At 49.2% G+C, this 22,287-nt stretch overlaps 1 protein-coding gene across 3 annotated transcripts; it reads right to left on the reverse strand.

Annotated features, from left to right (window-relative positions):
• Positions 1-450: 450 nt before the first annotated feature.
• Positions 451-20,450, reverse strand: Ccdc134 (coiled-coil domain containing 134). Of its 3 annotated transcripts, none has more exons than XM_008844790.3 (7): positions 20,330-20,450; positions 17,786-17,895; positions 16,764-16,885; positions 16,473-16,557; positions 14,031-14,212; positions 13,673-13,744; positions 451-4,627 (listed from the first exon to the last, which is right to left on the reverse strand). In XM_008844790.3, exons 2-7 carry the CDS (start codon positions 17,883-17,885, stop codon positions 4,502-4,504), a joined length of 687 nt encoding a protein of 228 aa, XP_008843012.1. In that variant the 5' UTR covers positions 17,886-17,895; positions 20,330-20,450; the 3' UTR covers positions 451-4,501. The 3 variants fall into 3 exon arrangements, with proteins under 3 accessions (XP_008843012.1, XP_029424996.1, XP_029424997.1); XM_029569136.1 differs by having other exon boundaries at positions 19,945-20,401; XM_029569137.1 differs by lacking the exon at positions 20,330-20,450 and adding an exon at positions 18,222-18,262.
• Between the last annotated feature and the right edge of the window lie 1,837 nt (positions 20,451-22,287).

A 22,287-nucleotide genomic window follows, 5' to 3' on the forward strand; every position in this document is an offset into this window, starting at 1 on the left:
AAGAACCCAAGCCCTCCACGCACGGGCTCCCACCCCCGCAAATGCCCCCCATTCACTGGCTCCCACTCCTCCAAGCACCTGAGCCCCCCCAACTCATGGGCTCCCAGTCCCGCAAGCACCCGAGTCCCCCAAGCACTGGCTCCCACCTCCGCAAACACCCCTCACGGGCTCCCACTCCCTCAAACACCTGAGTCCCCACGCACGGGCTCCCATTCCTGCAAGCACCTATCTTGGGGTGGTCAGGTTGTACAGAAAGGTGCAAGCTTCCATGCTTATCCTGAGGAATTAAAAAGATGAGGGCTCAAGGAAAAGCTGAGTATGTGCGTCCAAAGACATTCATAGAAAGTTCCTTTAACTGGGAAGAAACTGAGAAGCCCAGTAAGGCACTGGATAAACAAATTACCTCCCCACTGTAGAGTGTGATGGCATCATTAAAAATTATGGACATAAGAAGGTACCACATAAATGTTTATTGACAAGAAAAAGGCTTTCATAATATACAGAGGGGAAAATGCAAGCTCCTGTCTGTGGGGGCAGGGTGTGTGTGTGTGTGTGTGTGTGTGTGTGTGTGTGTGTGTGTATGTGTGTGTGTGTGTGTGTGTGTGTGTGTGTGTGTGTGTGTGTGTGTGTGTGTGTGTGTGAAACCAAAAAGATACTGAACATAAAATGGCAGATGATGGTACAAATGACAGAGGAGGAGGAAAGGCCATGGGTATAACAAGCCTAACAATGAACCTGACTTGTGCTGTCATTTCTGGCTGGGGACAGGTTTTCCTACACTAGAGCTTTCCCAGTAGGATTGTCCCAGGCCTCAGTACTTGACCAAGTGGCCTGAAGGAACACAAATGAACTCTCAGTAGGAATAACAAAATGGTGGCTGCAAGGTCTCAACCCTCAACAAAACACTTGCATCCTCCCTCTGGCCTGGCCCCATGACAATGTCTCCTGCAGCTGGCACCTGGCTCTGGCTGGGAAGACAGGCTTTCACATTTCACAAGCTGCTCCTCGTGACCTGGGTTGTTCATCTGGAAGAGAGAGGCTGGACTGGGTGGCCATTATGTCAGGCTCCTAGGAAAGAACTGTGCATGCTTCTCATCTCCTTCCTCAACAGCTCTCCTCTTGTGCTTCTGCTTCTGGCCCTTGTCTCCTTCCTCCATCTTTCAGGATTCAGCACAGATACCACCTCTTCCAGGAAGCATTCTAGATGGATTACCTAAGAGTTTGAAGAAGTGGGCTTAGGGGGTAGGAAAGGGCAAGTCTGGTTGGAAAGAACCAAAACCTAAGTAATGAGTTGTCAGGGCAGATGCCAACAACTCAGAACTCAGAGGGTGTGGCTGCCCAAGAGCAGAGAGGATAGGCTAAGGCAAGTACCTCTTAAAGTATAGGTGAGGGACAGGAAGAGACAGAAGCCCTAGACTATGGGCAGAGCTAGAACAATAGCAGCCCAGGATCACCCCAAGAAGTCCTCAACAGCATCTCTCTGGGCAGTGACTGAGGAGGGTAGAGGAAAATGGGGAGAGGGAAGGAAAAGGGCTGTTGACCCGAGAGAGACATTTAGGCTGGAGACATCTTTAGTTGTCATAAGAATCGCTACTGGCATCTTACAGGTAGAGATCAGGGATACTGCTAAACCCACATCACAGGACAGCCCTTCTCAACAGATGGTCCAAAATACTAGCAGTGCCACTGTTGAGACACCCTGCCTTAAATGATATTAAGGGGCTCACAGATTCTAGGAGTGCCACAGACTGGACCTTGAAGCCCAGCAGACTGGCACGGAACCCAAGACTACACTAACAGTACCATTGTTAGCACCATGAACACCATGAGCTGGCCACTAGGAAACATACACACACAGACACTGTCCCTGTTACCTCAGCTACTGCCACCACCAGCACTAAACTAGCTGGTGCAGCCAATGGGTGGAGCTATGGTCATATAATTGAATCCCAGCCGCTGGGAGGCTGGAGAAGCAAGTGCCCTCCCTTGGGTCTTTACAGCTAACGATATTTGGTGCCTGTGTAAGACTCAAAGGTGGAGTCCACCGAACAAGAAACCACAATAGTCAGCACTGGCAGCAAGGAGAGGAAAGCAGCAAGGCACTTGTTCATGAAGGCTGTGGAAGGAAAGCCTTGGACTCGGGTAGAATGGAATCCACGGAGACAGAGGCAAAGAGTGTAAAGGAAAAAGCCCAGGAGAAAGAGGGTCCCAGATAGAGCAGACCTTTCTCTTAGGCCTTTTGTGTGGTGGGCACTCAGCAAATCTGTGGGGTGAACAGAGAACCATCAGGGAGGAAATCTACCACAGAAGTCACTTAAACTCCAGGCACCTTCCGCCTACAGGGCCTTTTCATAGCTCCTTATTCCTTCAGACACCTGAGCATTCTGGGATAGGGAATTCAAGGATCTGAACAAGAGCCTGGTTCTGATGAAGTCCGTGAGGGAGGCACAGCCTAGGCTAGACCTGAGTGGCCCAGCCTTCCCTCCATATTGGGCTGCCTCTTTCATCACTCTATAGTTCTCTGGCTCTACCTCAAAGTATAAAAATCCTGCTGGTCAGATGTGGTGGTACACACCTATAGCCCCAGCACCGGGGAAGTGGGAAGTAGGATCAGGACAGGGCTACATGAAACTCTCCGAACAAAAAATAGTCCTGCTACTGTAAAAGCACGTAGAAGTCACTCAGTACCCAAAGCTGGAAGCCTGCTGCACTGCCCCAGGCATCCTTTCACCTCCCCTCCACCTCTAAGAAAGTTAGGTCCACAGCTATGTGGGCCTGATTCTCCAAGTTCTCCCTTCATTTAAGGGAAGCACTGCTCTTGCAAACCCAGCAACCACAGCTTCTCTCAAGCACAAAGGGGAGAGGGGCCGGGGGCTGGCTCTAGTCCTTAGTCTACAAGTACTAGGACAGGGTCAACAGCTGATGGGTAGATGCCACCCCTTTATTGTCTATAATTGTCTATAACAGATCACACATTCTAGTGCTGCCATTCTCACAGGAATTGGCTAGGGTCATGCAGCAAGGAAGGGACAGAGCTGGGGATAGAGTTCACGTCTCTCAGATCAGCTGGCCCTACCTCCCCTGCCCAGCAAGAGAGACCAGGTGGCTCCTGGGCAGTTCTGACAGGAAAACCTCTCCAGTCCTGTTCCTCTACTTACTCCCTTACTTTTCTTGAGTAACTGATAGGATGCATGATGATCTGGGCCCTTCCATAAAGCCTTTCTAAGGCCTGGTTTCTCTTTGCTACCCTTGCCAAGAGGAAGGCCAGCTCCAAGTTTAGAGCTTGGCAGAGGATTCAGACATCAAATTTATTTTGCCAATGAAGACACAGCACAAGGAAGAGAAAGAGGCCAGGGTCAGTCAGCAAGGGTGATGGCTGGGCTCCGGTCTCACCTGAGCACTGTTAGTAACAGGAGGGCAGGGCATGACAGGGGTGCTGTGTCTCCCTGCCTTTAAGAAGTACTTAGCTTGGCAAGGTCAAAGAGGCAGAGCTATGATGCTGCTGGAGCCCCTCCCTCCTCTGCTTGGAAGAAGCAGGCCTGAAAGGCAGCCACCTCACTGGGACTGACAGAAGCCAGGCTGCCCACTGAGGGTCTAAGTCCCTCCATAGCTTCTTTGCCCTGTGGCCACAGGACTCGCCTTGAGCCCTGAGCTAGGAAGCTCACTGTCTGACCAATGCTGCTCAGGGAGCCCCATTACAAAGCACAGCGTCCTGCAGCCTGTCCCCACAGCCTGTTCCTTGTACCACCCCCATGCACTAACTGAGAAGTTTTTTAGTAGCTGCCAAAGGCAAGGCAACTATCCCTTGAAACTGCTCAAGGACTGCACCCAGGTGTCTGAGGGCAGAGACTGTGTTATTTTAAGGTCCCTTTGAAATAAACACTCTCCAGGACACTTCTAGGTCCCCTCTCAAAACTGACCCCTCATTAAGAGCAATAGTGTGGGATTAAGAGGCCTAAGTCAAACTCTTGCTTCTCTGCCCTGCAAGGACCTGGAGCTCCCTCTTAAAGAGGCAAAAACATACTCCAGGCTGGTCTCAACATCTCTAAAAATTCCTGGCTCCCTCACAGTCCCTTACCAGCCTTAGTGGGGCCAGTGAGTTTGCTGGCTTTTATTGTTGCCTGAAGAGGGTGGGGACCCATGACAGGTGGCTCAGGAACATGTCAGGGACAGCTGCAAGCATGGCACCCTCACCTGTGACTCAGCTGCCTCCCCACAAGGGACAGCAGCCAACCACCAGCTCACTCGCCAGGAAGGCTCAGGCCAGGCCCCTGAAGCTCCTCCCTCAGCAGTCACCCCACAAGGTACCATTGCAGTAGTGTCTCTCACGGCCCCCTGGGGGTTCCCCTGAAACTCCTGAGACTCAGTCTCTATAGCCAGGATGACTTGGCTCTTGAAGACCCAACAAACGTCGGGTCTCCATCTGAACCAGCTACATGGCTGCCTGCCGACTCTTCTGATTGGCCTCTTCCGATCCCTTAAGCCCCAAGATGCTCCAGGGCTACAACTCAGACCGGGATCTCGAGATTCTTGGGCCTTTTCGGAGCTCTTTCCGCTTCTCCTCCTTCTTCCGGCGTTTCTCTTCTTCCTTCAGGGCCTTCTGGAAAGGGTCGGTGCTAGGAATGAACTGTGGTAAAGAGCAATGTGGTTTAGTTTAGGGATAGCAAGCGTCTCCTAAGCTAAGAGAGGCTGGTTGGGACAGGAAGGTTGTTGGGACACAGCCCTGCCCTCGGGGCCCAGACAAAGAAAGCGAATAAAGGGCTCTGAAAAACTGCTGACTAGATCTTGAAAGATAAACCAAGTTGGCAGGCAAATAGGAAGATGGGAGATTCCAGGCCAGGAGACAGATGACAAGGGGTGACCTGAGAGACAGTCTCATGCAGGGAGAGTGGCTCAGGGAGTTCCAGCCTGATAAGCCCTTCAGGAGGGAAGCAGGCTAGGAATCGCAGACAACAGGTATAAGACCTGCTGTGAACAGGGAATACAGCAGAGATGGGCAGAGGACAAAGATTTGGGTTGGGACATCTTCAGCTTCACCCTAGGATCCTTTTGACTTTTTCCCTCCATTCTTTCCAGAAGTCTCAGTAGCCCATAGCTTCTGCTGGCCTCCACGCCAGTTACCTCTCAAATCCACAGCTCTATTTGTCTCCAAAACCAACACTTCTAGTAGAAGCTCACCAAACACGGCAAGGCTTTGTTACTCCCAAAGCCTTTCTCTTTCAATTCCCTGTGCCTACCAACTTCCAGGCCTTTGTACCTGCTGTGGCAGCCCCATTCCAGACCTCAGACCTCAGACTGCTACTCCATCAGCCAGCCCCCACGTGACCATGTCCATCCCATGGCTTTCAGTACCTTCTACATGGGCATGACTCCACCTCCCTGAATGTAAAGTCATATCTAACCACCTGTTTCACCTCATTTAGGTGCTCACCAGGTACAGAAACAAATCCCTCTCCAAGGACTGGGTAAAATGTAGCTGTTTCTCTACTGCTCAGCAAACTCTTCCTTCATCTTTATCACTTTTCTGTCTCATAACTATTCCCTCAGCACATCCTAAAAACTCAACTGTCAAATGAAAGCCAGAACCTGAATTTTGCGCCAGCTCCACTGTTATGGTCTTATCTCCCAAATAGCTAAGCACAGCAGCCTCCTCAGGCCTGCCCTGGCTCTCATCTAGCTCCCAGACTACCCTGCACACAGGAGCCAGTTTCATCCTTTTTAAAAAATATTTTATGCCGGGCATGGTGGTGCACACCTTTTATCCTAGCACTCCGGGGGCAGAGGGAGGCGGATCTCTGTGAGTTCAAGGCCAGCCTGGTCTACATAGTGAGTTCCAGGACAGCTGGAGCTACAGAGAGACCCTGTCTCAAAAAAGACCAAAAAAATATGTATTTTTTATTTATTATTTTATGTGCATGAGTGTACTGCCTTCGTATAAGTGCACCCGTGTCGTGCAATGCCTGAGGAGGACAGAGAGCCCGTTGGATCCCCTGGAACAGGAGTTAATGGGAGTTAACCCCTCAGCCGTTAAGAACACTGACTGTGCTTGCAGAAGACCCAGGTTCGAATGCCAGCACCCACATGGCAGCTAACAACTGTCCATAACTCCCGTTCCAGAGGATCCGACAGCCTCTTCTGTCCTCCTCGGGCATTGCACGACATGGTCTACTTACCTACATGCAGGCATAACACTCATGCACATAGAAAATAAAAATAAAATATTTAAAACTGGGAGTGTTGGCACATGCCTATAATTGCAGCACCTGGGAGGTGGAGGCAGAGGATCAGAAGTTCAAGATCATCCTTGGCTACACAACAAGTTCCAGGCCAGACTGGACTACATGAGGCACTGTCAAAAAAACAAAATAAGAGGCTGGAGAGGTGGCTCAGCGGTTACAAGCTTCTTTTCCAGAGAACCCACGATCAGCTCCCAGCACCTGCATCACTGACATCAGACAGCTCACAACCACCTCCAGTTCCAGAAGATCTGACACCCTTTTCTGGCTTCAGTGGGTACCCACACTCACGTGCGCACACACACACACACACACACAAATAAATAAATACACACACACACACAATGTATGCACACACAAGCAAGCATACGCACATAAATTAAAGCAAATACATAAATTGAGAAGCTAGTAGGCCTGGGACAGGCTCCTGGGAAGCAGTGGTTTTGGCTTCTCCATAGGCAAAACAGATGGTCAGTGGCCATCCTTGTGGGTATTCTAGGGAGGAAAATGTTCTTGTGGGGTGGCCAAGAGGGTATCCCTCACCATTTGTTTTCTGAGCCCATGGTCAATCTTTTTCTTTGACTTCACAGCCTGCTTTGTGCCAGAATCCAAGCTGGGACTTGAGGCCCACATCCAAACCTCTCCTCTTGCCTGTACTGTGTTCACTACTCCCCTAGTCGCATGGGAAGCTTATGGATATCCCTGCTAGAATCTTTTCCTGACAGTCCTCCCAAGTATCTTTCTCTGTCTCTTGTTTTTCTTTCAATCCTCACTCCCCCTTTCAGGTGCTGTTCATCTAAGGCCGGCTGGCACCAGCAGCCAAAATATTTTAAAGACAGGGTCTCTCCAAGCTGGTCTTGAACTCAAAATCCTCCTGTTTAGCCTCCCAAGTGCTAAGAGTGTGGCATCTGCCACCAGGTCCAGCCAGGTTGATCTTTTAAAGTGGCAAGTCAGAGCCTGCCACCCTGCTCTCCACAGTATGGTCTGCAAAGAGCCCTGAGCTTTCTGGGATGTGATCTAGAGCACTGACCTCATCTCTTCATACTGCCCAGCCCTCTGAAGATGCTCCCTGCTCAGTCTCTGCAGTCACTCCTCCTCCAACCTGGAAACTTCCTCCTCCAGCATGCAGCTGTTCTCTCACTTCCTTCTTCTTAGTAGACTATGCTCAGCCCATGTGAGTGGCACCTGCGCCCTGGATAAACCTAATTACATTCCCAACTCCTTTCTTCAGTCCCTGATATGACCTACCATATTATGATTTTTTTGTTAGTTTACTTTGTTTTGTTTTTTTGAGACCAGATCTCACTATATAGCCTTGGCTGGCCTGGAACTCCCTATGTAGACCAGATCTGCCTGCCTCTGCCTCCTGGGTACTGGGATTGAAGGTGTGCACCACAATGCCCAGCTTATAACATGTATTTTGAACTGACTACCAACTCCTCCCAGGAGGCTGCCACACCTGGAAGAGCGGGGCTAATGTGGCTTCCCACTGGCCTGGATTCAATAGATGCTCACTGAATATTACATGGATGAATGTGCAATGTACTTGGCCTGCCGTACAAGCTCTGCCTAGAAGGCCTCCCTCCCGTGGTCCACCTAGCAACCTATTCTTCCAATACCTCCCACCACCTTCTTCCCTTCAGAGGATTTATAGCTCATTACAATTCCCTGCTCCACTGTTCTGTGAGGCCCAAAGCAAGGAGAAGGCCAGGGCCCCTTGACAGCCAGCAGCCAGCACACAGCTTGATGCAAGCTTGCTTGACTGATGGGTGCATAAGACACAGGACAGGATTCCAAGACCGCTCCCTGAAGGGTATGTATGATCAGAGCTGAGCTGACCTGAGGATTCTGTAGGAGAGAGGTCCATGTTGGAGATAAACAATGGGCAGGCTGGGGTTGTAGCTCAGAGGTAGATTATTTGTATAGCATTCATAAAGCCCTGGTTCAAGCCCCAGTACAGGGAGAAAACATGGACAGAATATGAGGACCATCCCCAGCCAACACAAAGGAAATTATGTCGCTGCTGTGGTTATGTACAAAAGCACACGAAATGTGCATACTAAATCCTGGCATCTGTCCCGCTCATAGTCCTGTGACAGGAGCATCTATGACCACAGGGTGAGAAGAGCCTCCTTTACAGAAATGAAGCTCTAGGTACTCCCTTATTGAGAAAAGAATCCCCCCAAACTCCTGGGTACCCTGCATGTCCTGACTGGGTACACCTAGAATGCAAGGCTTGATTTCATTTTTTGAGACAGGGTCTCCAGAACTATGTAAACCAGACTGGCTTGAGATCTGCCCGTCTCTGCCTTCTGTGTGCTGGGATTAAAGGCATGTGCCACCAAGTACAGCAGGACTTAACTATTCTTCACCCTGGCCACTTAACAGGGTTGAGATTGTGGTAAGCAGCCTTGGGGGATGTATCATTCTGGTTTTGCAGGATGAAGTGGCAGCTACTGTGATGGGAAAACCATATCCTCTACCCTGTTGTATGAACAAAGTCCCTGGCTCAGCTGGGCCCTCAGAGGTTCAGCTAAATAACCAGGCATGGTCCATTGCACTTCAGCTAAGTTAAAAACTAATGTAGCTGGAAATTAATTAACACTGCAGGTATAGTGTGTAGGTATATGCTTGTAATCCCATCACATGGTGGGTAAAGGCACCAGGATCAGGAATTGAGGCCAATCTGGCCCCAAAAGAGGAGTAGGTATCTTTGATCTGCCAGTTTCCAGTCTCTCTGGTACCCTATACTAGGAGTTGAATCCAGAGCCTCACATACACTAGATAAATGCTCTGTCACTAAGCTACCCCCCAGTCCTCTCTGTGTTTTATTTTGAAACAGGGTCTGTTTTCCAGGGTAGCCTTGAACTTATGATCCTTCTTCCTCAACCTCCCAAATAGCTAGGCCTGTGTCTTATGCTGGCCCTTAACTGATCTGGAGATTTAAATTTTAGGAGAGCTCTCACAATCTTAACCAGTAAGAGTAGCTCAGTGTTCCTACACTGTTTTTGTGATAAATACCTGCTTTCCTCTGGGAGCCTGGAACCTGCATACTAGCTGGGCCAGAGGTACTCACAACCAGCTCCCAGGAAAAATCAGGGCACTAGGTCTCTAGCGAGCTGCTAGGGAAGCTCCTGTTATTACAATTTGTTCTTGGGAGGATTAAGTTACATCACTTGTGACCCTATGGGGTGAGAACTCTGGAAGCTGGTTCCCCTGGACTTTGTCCCTTGTGCCTTTTCACCTTGGCTGATTTTGCTTTCTAACTTTTCTCTGCAGTAAATACAAATGCAAATATAGTTAGTCGCTGGATCCCATGCTCCCCATGGCAGGGAGGGAGTATGTGATATGTGTTTCTGTGTCTGCCTGTGAAGAAAGCCAGAGGACAACTCTGGGTGTCCTTTCTCTTCAGGTGATTGTTTTGTTTTGTTTTTTGAAACAAAGTCTCTCACTGAGACCTGGGGCTCACCAATTAAGCTAGGCTGGCTGGTCCACAAGCCCCAGGGATGTGCCTGTCTCCACCTCCTCAGCACTGGCATTAAAATGTGCCACCACAATCAGCGGCATGGCAAGCATCTTACTGACCAGAAAATCTCCCAGACTCCAATCCCATGTATTTCCCTAGTGTCAACAAACCTAGTGATGGTTCTGAGGACCCTCAACACAAGTGACTACAGGTGGCAACAGCCACTTAGCACCAGTAACCACGAAAGGAGACTAACTGCCATCAAGGTGACAGGCAATGTTCTCAATGAACGCTGTCACCCTTGCCTGAGAGGACACTCCTACCACCCAGGCACGCCCTTCTCACTGTTGTCAGTGTTCAGCTAACTGGTCTGCCACTCAGACTACATAATGGCCAACCGTGGTGGTGCAAGCCTGTAATCCTAGCTATCTGGGAGGCCGAGGGAGAAGGACCATAAGTTCAAGGTTACCCTGGGAGACGCAGCAAGACCCTGTCTCAAAATAATCCAAAGTGGGGGCTGGAGAGATGGCTCAGTGGTTAAGAACACTGGTTGTTCTTACAGAAGACCCGGGTTCGAATCCCAGCACCCACATGGCAGCTAACAATTGTCGGTAACTTCAGTCCCAGGGGATCCGACAGGATCTTCTGTCCTCTGCATGCATTGCATGACATGGGTGTACTTACATACATGCAGGCAATACATATATATACATAAAATAAAAATAATAAAATATGAAAAAAAAATCCAAAGAGGACTAGGGGTGTAGCTCAGTGACAGAGTATTTGCCTAGCATATGTGAGGCCCTGGATTCAACTCCTAGTATGGGGTGCAGGGGAGACTAGAAACTGGCAGATTAAAGATACCTACTCCTCTTTAGGGCCACAAGCTGCAAAAACCTTGTTGTTGCAAACTAAACAGTCTGGGCCACTTGTTTGGATGACCACATTAAGACCCACTCTCTGATAAGAGTGACTAGAACCCTACAGCTAATTCCCACCTTCCTGGTTCCTGCGGTTGCCACCTAAATGCACCACTACACTTGACATGGTATCCACCCACCAGCATGGACAGGCACAAAGCAGATAGTTCTGTTTCAACCACGCACGTCCCGGGTTGAAATGGTCTGTCTGAGATGATTCAGATTATGACCATTTGATCAAGCATATTTCTTACCAACTTTTTACAGTGGTCAACATGGGCAAAGATATAATAGGTTTCTCTCTGTCTCTCCCCCTCCCTTTCCCTCTCCCTGCCAAACGGGGGGGTTGGGGGGGGTGTTCCCTCTTTATGTTGCCAAGGCTGGTATCAAATTCCAACAGGTCAAATTCCTATATCAGCCTCTCAAGCAGCTGGGATTATGTGTGCCACGACAACTGGCTAATGAGCCTATAAACTTGTAAAAGTTTGCTTGTCTCACTCACACCTGAATCTTCTGAAAGAAGGGTGTGACTGGAGAACAGTAAAAGGGTAGGTACCAGGACAACACATGAGTAATGCAGCAGGAACAGTACCCACGCACCTGCGGAGTAACGTAGCAGCCCAAGACTCTGGAGGGCTCAGGGAGCAATGCTAGTGCTCTCCTCACCCTGTGCTTCCAGCACACCACCTGGCAAGAACCCCAGGGTCTGAGGTCAGTGACAGGTGCTGCTGACAACCTGCTACTGAGTGTGTCATTCCCACTATGGGAAAATGCATAGTCAATGCTGAGCTGTTCTTCTGTGTCTCCTACCATCAAAGGAGTAACCTGAAAGTAACCTGTGCAGAAACACAGGATGGCACAACCTTGCTTTACTCTCACAGATAAACTCTGTAATTTAACACTGCCCTCAGGACTCAGCCAAACAATGTACTAATGATTTACAAAATGTAAAGTGGAAGAGAAAGAGCCAGAGAATGTCTCCCCATGGTGGATGATGATTGCCTCTCATAGTTATTAACTGATACAGCCGATAAGACTGGCAGATAAAAATCTAATCTGTGGATACAGTGGATAATACACTGCTCTTAGATAATATTCTGATAGTTCAAAATGAAACACACTGGTTCTCCCAAGACATAGTCATAATGGCTGGTTGAGTCAAGGACCCTGAAGAACATGGCTGCTGTTGGCCTTATCCTACAACTTAGAACACTTGTAAGAGCTAGGTATGGTGGCTCAGACCTAATCCCAGCATTAAGGCAGGAAGGTGGTAAGTTTGAGATCAATTGGGTTACAGAATGAGACTCTATCTCTAAAATCAAACAGGGGCTGGACAGATGGCTCAGCTGTTAAAAGCACTGGCTGCTCTTGCAAAGTACCTGGTTTGATTCCCAACACCCACATGGCAGCTAACAACCATTTATTACTCCAGTTCCAGGGGCTCCAATACCTTCTGACCTCCGTGGGCATTGCACGACCTGGATGCACTTACGTACATGCAGGCAATACACTCATACACATAAAATAAATACAAACAATCAAAAACGACATATGGAACATTGCCACTCCAGTGACTGAGTGACTGAATGGATCGGTCACAGCCTCTACAATCAGATTAATAAGACTGAATAGTATATTTATGTGAAAATTTGAGTTAATCCAAATTACATGAAGTTGGGTAGGTTATTAGGGTAAGCAGTTTGCCATGACCCTGAGCATCTCTATATGTGCTTGCTGGGTACATCAATAATGCAAAGTCCTGAACATTTTTTGGTTTGTTTGACTGATTTTATTTTTGGTTTTTTTTTCTAGACAGTTGTAGTCCAAGCTGGTCTCAAACTCACTAGGTAGCCAAGGCTGGCCTTAATAATCCTCTTGCTCCAGCCTCCTGAGTGCTGGGATCACAAGCCTGTGCCACCACACCTGCCTTTTGGCAACTACCCAGGGCATTTTTCAGGATTATTTTTGCAGAAAGTAATCTTTTGCTGTTTTTGAGATAGGGTCTCTTTTAGCCCCAGCCGTCCTGGAACTCACTATGTAGACCAGGCTGGCCTTGAACTCACAGAGATCCACCTGCATCTGCCTCCCGAGTGCTAGCACTAAAGGCATGTATTCTTTTTTTTTGCAGGGGCGGGGGGGAGGGGGCAATAATCTTGAAGGACGAGGTAATTGTCCCCCCAGACAAAGCACAGGTTTGTTTCACTTACTATAAAGATGGTAAATTTCCTGAGTTCAGGGGTACATAAATATAATGCTAACCCACTGTATGCACAGCATCTGCTTGGCCCCTCCATGGGGTCCTAAGGAACTTGAATGAGGGGATCCAAATGACAAGGCTGATAGTCTAGCTATTGCTTTTGCTATGATAAAGACTAATGTCTATGACTTGTCAACAGCTTTGAAACAGAAGCTGACCACTTTACCAGCCTGCAAGCAGAGTAAATCTTAGACCCCTCACACTCAACACTCTTCCCTACACCAGGCACTAGCCTGTGATTCAAAGAATCCTAGTCTTCTGGTCACTTGAGTAACTCTTCCCGGCCTTGCCCTGCTCCCTCTGATCCCTTCCTTCCTGTGTTGTATGTGCCCCCATTGTTTTCCCATATGGTAGCTTGTAGCCTCAGAGCCCTCTTTGGAACTCTAGAGCAAAAGCATGTGGAGGGAGAACAGAAGTCCTGATGTACTAGTGTCAGAGCTCCAAGCAGGGAAGAAAACGATCTGACCACACCTGGACCCTCTGATAGTCACGACTTGGGAGGAATAACATGCAAAAAGATGAATATGTTCATGGCTCAGGATTCCCCCAGTCCTCAGCCCAGCCGTAGCTGTGCTGTACACTCTGTGAACAGGGAGCCTTAAACTAAGTGAAGGAACAGTGACTTGCCCAAAGCTCTACCCTCCCCCCCCCCCCCCAACTGAGTGACAGCTTCTGGATTCAGACCACTGGGATGTCTGGCTCCAAGCCCAAAGTCCTCACATTCTATACTAGGCCTCAGCCCCTCAAGACCTAGCCTCCCATGCCACCAGAGACAAAGCAAACACAAACTCACCTCTGTTCTGTCTATTTTAAATGGGTTCTGGAAGTCAGAGTCTTTCTCACTGATCCCCAGCTCCTGGGCCATCTGTGGATGAGAAAAAGCTAAGTCATCCTCTGCCTTTCTGCCTCCTGCTTACCAGAGTCATTCCCACCACGTAGGGACCTAAGCTGCAGACCCTGGACAGAAGTGGGCCAGGTGAGAATCCCTAGGGGCCCTCCAGGAGCACTGAGCACAGAATCCAATGTGCCCTGACATTCACAAAAAACATAACCAAGCACTCATACCCAAGGATAACGGACACTCAGACAGACACAAGGCTCTAAGCCAACCACCAGAAGAGGGCTCCCAGACATTCTTTACCCATCCTTACCAGGTTAAGGATGGGTGAGTGGGGTCCCTGGTCAAAGACGCCTGTCTGATTGCAGAAGCTGATGCCCCAGCGGATGAGGAGGTTCCAGTTGGAATTTCTATCAAAGTAGTGGTGTACAATCTTCGGGAAGCGCAGTACCACATCGCCAAAGAAGGCTGTGTTTTCCACCACGTGGGAGAAAGCTGGCAAGGGAGTCTTAGTAAGTGGTCAGGGTAACTATCCTTAACCCACCCCACAATGGAGGCATCCACAAAACCCACCAGAGAAGGGAAGAGCATCTAGAGACCACAGGCTACCAGCATCCACGCAGTGTGTACTGGGGCCTCTCCACCCTTTTAGCTGACTCTTCTAGGAGAAATAGCTGTCCTTTTTTTTTAAAAAAATTTTTTTTAATATTCATTATTTTTATTTTATGTGTATGAGTGTTATGCCTACATGTAAGTAAGTGCACTCGTCGTGCAATGCCCAGAGGACAGAAGAGGCTGTCGGATCCCCTGGAACTGGAGTTACGGACACTTGTTAGCGGCCGTGTGGGTGCTGGGATTCGAACCCGGGTCTTCTGCAGGAACAGTCAGTGTTCTTAACCGCTGAACCATCTTTACAGCCCCCTGCTGTTCGTATTTTCCAAATAGAAAACTGAGGTGTTAACAGCTAGTGAGTGCCAAGTCTAGGCTATAAAGTCTGGTATGTGCCCAAGGCACAACTTGCTTCTAACGTGACCCATCTGCTAAATCCATGTGTGGTGGTGTGTGTCTATGATTCTAGGACTTGGAAGGTAGAAGCAGGACTAGTTTAGGTCATCCTTGGTTACAGAGTAAAGAAGCCAGCCTTGGGTACAGGAGACTAGCTTGGCTCTTTCCTTCCTTCCTTCCTTTCTTTAGGATTCATTTGTTTTGTGAACCAGAGAGACGGGTGCTGCTTTGTACAAAGAGATCCACTCCCTCAATGTCCATCCAAGTGTCCAGAGCTGTGTTAATATAGCATCTACGTGGGGTCAGTTTTGTCAGGATGGTTATCAAAGAGGTCAGAGTTGTAGTGTTTTTTTGTTTAAAATTGTCTTTCCATTTAATTCTCTTTTTGTCAGATAAGGTTTCATGCTGCCCAGGCTGGCCTGGAATGTACTGTGTAACTGAGGACGACCTTGAACTCCTGATCTTGCCTCCACCTCCCAAGTGTTGGGATTACAAGTGTGGAACAAATTTTAATGTTAAGTGCCTAAGCTTTCTCTTCCTGCCCCTTGTGTGTATGTGCCCACGATTTGTTTGTCTGTATGCAAAGCTAGACCCTAGAATGAACTTGGTTCAGTATGTAGCCCAGGCTGGCCTCAAACTCAGGACCCTCCTGCTTCGGTTTCCCCAGAGCTGGAATTAGTGTGTGCCACCTCTCTTGGCTCTAAGTTCTTACTCTGAAATTGTTCTAGACTTACGTAGTACAGCGCAAAAATTCTTTCACTCCACTCCTCTAACATCAAAATCTTATGCAACTTTATGTAAACCAGGAAATTAACAGCAACACATCAACTAACCTACAGATCTTACTGGAATTTTACCAGTTTTTCCCACTACTATCCTTCCCCTAATGAGGTCAGCAGGTCCGTTTAGACTGGGGTTAGTGTCTACCACAACAGCAAGTCCCTCAGACCCAGCTGAGCATGAAGAGGAGCCATATTCCCAATCCTGGAGCAGGACTCACACAGTCCTGCCCAGAACTGACTGGGCATCACAGCCAAGATATGCCAGGCTGGCATGTGGACCAAGGACCCCTGGGCTTCAAAACAATCTTGAAGCTCAGAGAATTCAGGAGTCACTTTGGTTCAGAGAGGAAAGCCAAAGCAAATCACTTGTTTTCTTCCAACTGGAAATGTAAGACGCTCAGGCATGCAGAGATGATGTCTGAAAATGCCCATCATTCCAACACAGGGGCTGTTTACCTCATCTCAGTGAACTAAGAAATGTGTAACCAGTTAATGTAAGGGGGAAGAGGGGAGGGTTACCACTGAAGACAGATCTTAGAAGAGGGGTAGAGGGACATAAAACATTTCTTCATCTATGCTTTTTTCATGTAGTCTGAAAAAGGATTTAAGGAGTTTGGGACTATGGGTATAGTCAGCTCAGCTATTTCATGGGCCTCAGTCTTTTCTCCTTCAAACAGGAACAACTCCTGCCTGCTTTACCAGAAGGTGACTGACCCTGTCCTGCCCCTGGAGTGATGCTGGGTAGAGGCTCCTGCCTAGTTCCCTGTCCCAAGCATAGGGCAGCATAAAGGAACATGTGAAGGAGAAAGAAACGGGCTCTGAAACCCAGAAACGCTTAGAGAACCCAGGGGAACTCCTCAGGTACCACAGAGGAAATGCCCGGGAGATAGAGGGACAAGAACAGGAGGGAGGGGGCAGCTAGAATCCCAGAATAGTAGGGAGCACAGGGAGTGTTGGGGAGACCATACCATCCTTCAGCTTCTCTTCCTGGGGGAAGGGCCCATCTGGGAGCACATCAGCAGCAATGAGCACTGTCCGGGAGTCCTCCAGCACCTGAGGGAACCCCATCCGGGCTGAGCAGCTTTGTGGAGCCCTTTACGACCTGGCCCCAGACCCCTTTACCTGAATCCCACGTCATCACTTCTGTACACACAGTTTACTTCCTGACTGAACACTATTACGGTAGGAAAGGAACTCCTACCTATCAGTGACCAAGTCAAGACCTGGCCTGCTGTGGGCTGCCCTGTGCCCCCGCACACCTTAAAGAGCCCCTTGAGCATGACATCAAGGATCTTGTACTGCTGGTGGATGTCATTCAGCTGTGCCAGGTTCTTCAGTGCCATCAGCTGCTCCTGCCGCTTCACCTCAAACATCTTCTTGTCTGAGCAGCGTTAGGTTAAGGGACTAGCACCAATAGCCCTACCTGGACCATTGTGGCCCTACCCAGACAACCCAATGGTCCAGACTCAGAGGTCTCAGGGCACCCCTGAGAAGGGATGGACTGCCTGACAAGTACACAGGTCCTGTAATATGCCATTTGTCCAGTTCTCAGAGACTCCAACCCCCTAAAACACTTGAACCTGACACTCCAGGATCCGGCTCCTGCCTTCCCTTCCCTGTATTTTCCTGACATCTCTCACAATCATTCATTGTTCCTGGACCTCCAATGATCTGCTTAAACTGTACCCCATGCCTGGGATGCCCCATCCTTCTCCAGTTGTACCCTCTGCCTGGGATGCCCCATCCTTCTCTAGGAGTTTCTGTTCTCTCAAGACCCTGCTCAGAATCCATGGCACAGTGTTTCTCCCAGTCCCTCTTGCACCCATCAGAGCACTGATTACAGAGAGCGAGGACCATCTGTTTAGAATCTTTCTCCCAGCTAGGACTATGGATGCCTCAAAGCCAGGGATTGATCCTGACTCAGCTTTGTGTTGCCAAGGGCATGGAACAGAGCACCAGGTGAAGATAACCTAGTAACCCAAAGTTCCTGAGTTTCTTCCTGGGGTCTTAACAGCTGGGCACTACAGACAAATACAGTCCTCACTAAACCTTTGCAGATCCAAGAGACATGCCTGCCTTTCATTTAACATACGAAGAAGGAGGCTCAGCAGAGAACTGACTTGCTCCAGGTCTAGCCAGAGCTCCTTATCTTCTCTCTCCTGTTCTTACGGGCTAGGTCTGTTCATCCCTGGAATCCCCAAGGAGTTCTGGGTATCAAGAGATCTCATTTGCCAGCCCATCAAAGATAATTCATTAACCCTACCCAAGTCCCAAAAGATACAAATCTTGAGGCTTGGGTCCAGGGAGGTGCTTAGGGTGCCTGTGACCACTCTTCTAGACAGCAGTGGGACAAAGAAGGCCAGGAGCTGAAGAAGGTCCATCTCTGAGACTCTGGAATGAGAGAAGTAACCCAAGAGAGTGAGATCAAGGCTGTCACTAAATAGAAGAGAGTGCAGTAAAAAGCAGCTTCCCCTGACACGGCCCGGCTTCCAAATACCAAGAACCCAGCTTTGGGAACCCCAAGATCTAACCAGGGCTGTGACTAGAGGTACACGACACAGGCCTGTAGGATTATAGGAGAAAGGAAAGAAGGTAAGTATCAGCTATGCTTACAATTGATGTGGCTTGGGACCCAGAGCTCTAGGTTAGACTCTTGACTAGCTTTGCCTATGTTACTGAGCAAATTGCTCAGTCTCTCTAAACCTCATTTTGCTTACCTATAAAATAGGGCTTAGGAGGTGATTTTCCTGCTGCACAGAGAGAGGGCTGGGTGTCGCTGTGTGTAAGGAAAGGGACTGGTCAATAGCATTCCCTTTCAGTCCCTGCCCTAGCCTCTAGGAGGGTATCAGGACAAGGATTCTCAGGCAGTGAGAAAGCATATAAAACCTGCATGTTACCTGGAGTGATGGTGCATGCTGTTAATCCCAGAGCTTGGGAGGCAGAGGCAGGAGGATCTCTGTGAGTTCAAGGCCAACCTGGTCTACATAGTGAGTTCCAGGACAGCTAGGGCTACAGGGAGACCCTGTCTCAAAAAAAGACAAAAACTAAAAAAACCCTGTGTTTTTCCTCCTCCTTCAACTTCCATCATCAGAAAGGATGAAAGGACACAGAAAGGGAAGGCAAGCAGGGCAATCCTGGAGATCATCACTTGGGGGCCACAGGTACCACATGCAACATCTGGTCCTATTCTAGCAATATCCGACAATTACTGAATATGGACCACGCTGCAGACAGTTCTAGAGCTAGGAATGCATACACAGTAAGTACAGCAAGCAAAATCTGGGTAAGGGACAATCAACAAATGCAAAGAAAGATGAAGGGGCTTGGGGACATGCTGCAGTTGGTGAAGTGCTTGCAGAGCAAGCATGAGGACCTGGGACTGATCCCCAGCACCTATGTAAAACCAGACAGTGGTGTATGCCTGTAGTCCTAAAGCTGGGGAGGTGGAGACAGGGATATCCCTCAGGCTTGCTAGACAACTATATAGGGGAGCTCCAGGTTCAGTGAGAGATCCTGTCTCAAAGAATAGAATAGAGAGGAATTGAGGAAAACGTCTGATGTTCACTTCTGGCCTCCGTTTGCATGTACACAGGTGTACACACAAACACACACACACCAAGGGAGGGAAGTATGAGGTGGTGTTGATTAGGTGCAACATTAAGTAAGTGAGCCAGGAGTGGTGGCTCATACCCGTAATCCCACCACTTGGAAGGCTGAGGCAAGATTTCCTTAAATTTGAGACCAGTCTGAGCTACATGGTCAGACCCTGTCTTAAAAACCCCAAGTGGCCGGGCATGGTGATGCATACCTTTAATCCCAGCACTTCACCCCAGAGGAGAGGCAGGCAGATCTCTGTTCAAGGCCAGCCTAGTCCTCATAATGAGTTCCAGGCCAGCTGGGGCTACAGGGAAACCCTGTCTCAAAAAGACCAAAAATAAATAAAAATAAAAACCCAACATGGATGGATAAGGGGGAGAGAGGGTGTGGAGGGGGGAGAGGGAGAGACAGTCAAGAGGGGTCCTCATACTCAGATGACAGCTAACTCATTTTACTAAAGTACAAACTGAGGCACAAAAAAAAAGTGAGGTGTGAGGGCTGGAGAGATGGCTCAGCAGTTAAGAGCACTGGCTGTTTCTGAAGAAGACCTGGGTTCGATTCCCAGTACCCAACATGTTAGCTAAAAACCGTCCTAACCTCAACGCCAGAGGATCCAACACCCTCTTCTGACCTCTGCAGACATTGCACCACAGGGGTGCACTTCCTACACGCAGGCAATACATTCATACGCATAATTTTTTTTTTAAAAGTGAGGTGACTGTCCAGTCACACAGCTGTTCCTAGGCTGAGCAAAGGTCTGACTCCCAGTTCAGTGCTCTGCACCTCACTAAATAAACGCAGGCCACCCTATCACAGCTGGCACAGGTCTGCCAGGGCACTCACCTCGGAGGAGAGATGCTCAGCAAGAACACGCCAGATAACTGAAGCCTGGAGGAGGTCCCTCCACCTTCCGCCCACCCGCTCCAGACTCCGGGGAAGCCGAATCGGGCTACAGCAGGACTGGGGACAGAATGAGACAGTGCGCGACAACCGAGCGGGGCAAAGGTGAGAAAGGGAAACGCAGAACAGCGTCTTCCAGTCGGTGCGGTGGCGGGCCTGAGGGGGTGGCCGGCCCCGGAAGTGGGTGCGCGCCCGGGGATGTCGGGGTCCTCCTCGGTGTGCGCCGTGGGAGAAAGCCTTCCAAGGACGTGAGCCCCAGTCCCGAAACCTGCGGTCCCCGAACACCCCACCACGGAGCCTGCAGCCCGGTGCCCCCGCCACCACCTACCCGAGCCGGAGGGGTCGGGGGGCAAAAAGCGGCGGGGGAGCCCTCGGCCCCAGGACGCACGGACCACGACCGACGCTCAACTCCGGAATACTGGACCAGCCGCGGAAAGACTACCGCGCGCCGACCCGCCCACCGTGCCACTCCCGACCAATAAGAGAGGGCCGCGACCGCCGTACTCCGTGACCTCACTTCCGGCCCCGCCTCCCGTGCTCCCTGCAGCTGTCAGAGCCTGGCTGGTCCAGCCTGGCCAAGTCTCTCTGCACCCGGGCTAGAGCCCGGCTCTTGGTTCCGGCTGGGTTGGAGGAAGTTTATCTGGACGTAAGGACTGAACCCCAAACTGCAGGCCAGGTCCTTAAAAGGTTTCTTCTATGACTATGTTTTATTTATTTTTATTTTACGTTTATGAGTGTTTTGCCTGCATGTAGATGCACCTGTTAGGGAGTTTGAAACCACTGGGAAAAAGACCACCAGACTCAATTCAAATTTTAATTGGTGAAATTTATTAGGGCTGCCTGGGGTGGTGGTGCATGCCTTTAATCCTAGCACTTGGGAGGCAGAGGCAGGTCAATCTCTGTGAGTTCAAGGCCAGCCTGGTCTACATAGCGAGTTCCAGGCCGGCTGGGGCTACAGAGAAACCCTGTCTCAAAAAACACACACACACACAAAAAAAAAAAAACCCACAAAATTTATTAGGGCTATAGCCGTCCTCTGGTCCCTTAGTCAGATTCAGGACCCATGGCCCCTTGCCAGGAGGGTGAAACTAACTTATAAAGGCAAAACCCACAAATACCATAGAAATTTCATCACATATGAGTAATGCCAGGTGGTCCTGAGTATGGTCAGGATGCCCAAGTTCACAGATAAGCAAACTACAGAAGCCAGAACAAGCTTATGTTAGTCCTTAACAGATGTTTAGAGCCCTTGACAGTAAGGCACTTTCTGATTTCTATTCTTGGCTAAGCAGAAGAGCTGCAGTGTCTGGGAGGTGACCAAGGTCGGCTACTCCAAAGAAAGCACTCTTCTAAGGGGAAGCAACTAGGTTCAGCTTGAAGCTGGCTGTTTTTCTAGCTTTTGAAATTTAAAGTGGCTGCTTTATACAAAAATAAGTTACTTTGACTATTACAATGTGGGGGACTCCGTTTGGGGCCATTACACACCCATGTCATGCAGTTCTCACCGAGGTCAAAAGAGGGCATCAGATCCCCTGGAACTGGAGTTATGAATAGTTGTCAGCTCCCATGTGGGTGCTGGGAATAGAACCCAGGTCCTCTGCAAAAACAGATAGTGTTCCATGTTCTTAACCGCTAAACCATCTCTTCATCCCCTATATATTTTTTTTAATTTTTATTTTTATTTTATGTGTATGCGTGTATTGCCTGTGTGTAGGTAAGTGCACCCACGTCGTGCAATGCCCACGGAGGTCAGAAGAGGCTGTTGGATCCCCTGGGACTGGAGTTACAGACAGTTGTTAGCTGCCATGTGGGGCACTGGGATTCAAACCTGGGTCTTCTGCAAGAACAACCATTGTTCTTAACCGCTGAGCCATCTCTCTAGCCCCCTATATTTTTACTTTATGAGTATATTGCCTGCATGTATGTAAGTGCACCCATGTCGTGCAATGCCCACAGAGGTCACAAGAGGGTGTTGGATCCCCTGGACTTGGAGTTATGGATGGTTGTTAGCCTATTAGCCACCACGTGGGTGCTGGGAATGAATCCCAGGTCCTCTGCAAGAGCAACCACTGCTCTTAACCACTGAGTCATCTCTTCCAGCCCTATTTTTTGTTTTTTTGTGACCTGGTCTCTCTGTAGCCCTAGCTCACCATGTAGACCAGGCTGGCCTCGAGCTCACAGATATCCACCTGCCTCTGCCTCACAAGTGCTAGGATTAAAGGCTTGAGCCGCCATGCCCTCCTATGACTGTATTTTAAACTGCAGTTCACCAGATCTGAAATGTGT

The sequence above is a fragment of the Nannospalax galili genome, unplaced genomic scaffold (genome assembly GCF_000622305.1).
Source record: "Nannospalax galili isolate Female #2095 unplaced genomic scaffold, S.galili_v1.0 scaffold180, whole genome shotgun sequence".
Taxonomy (NCBI): domain Eukaryota; kingdom Metazoa; phylum Chordata; class Mammalia; order Rodentia; family Spalacidae; genus Nannospalax; species Nannospalax galili.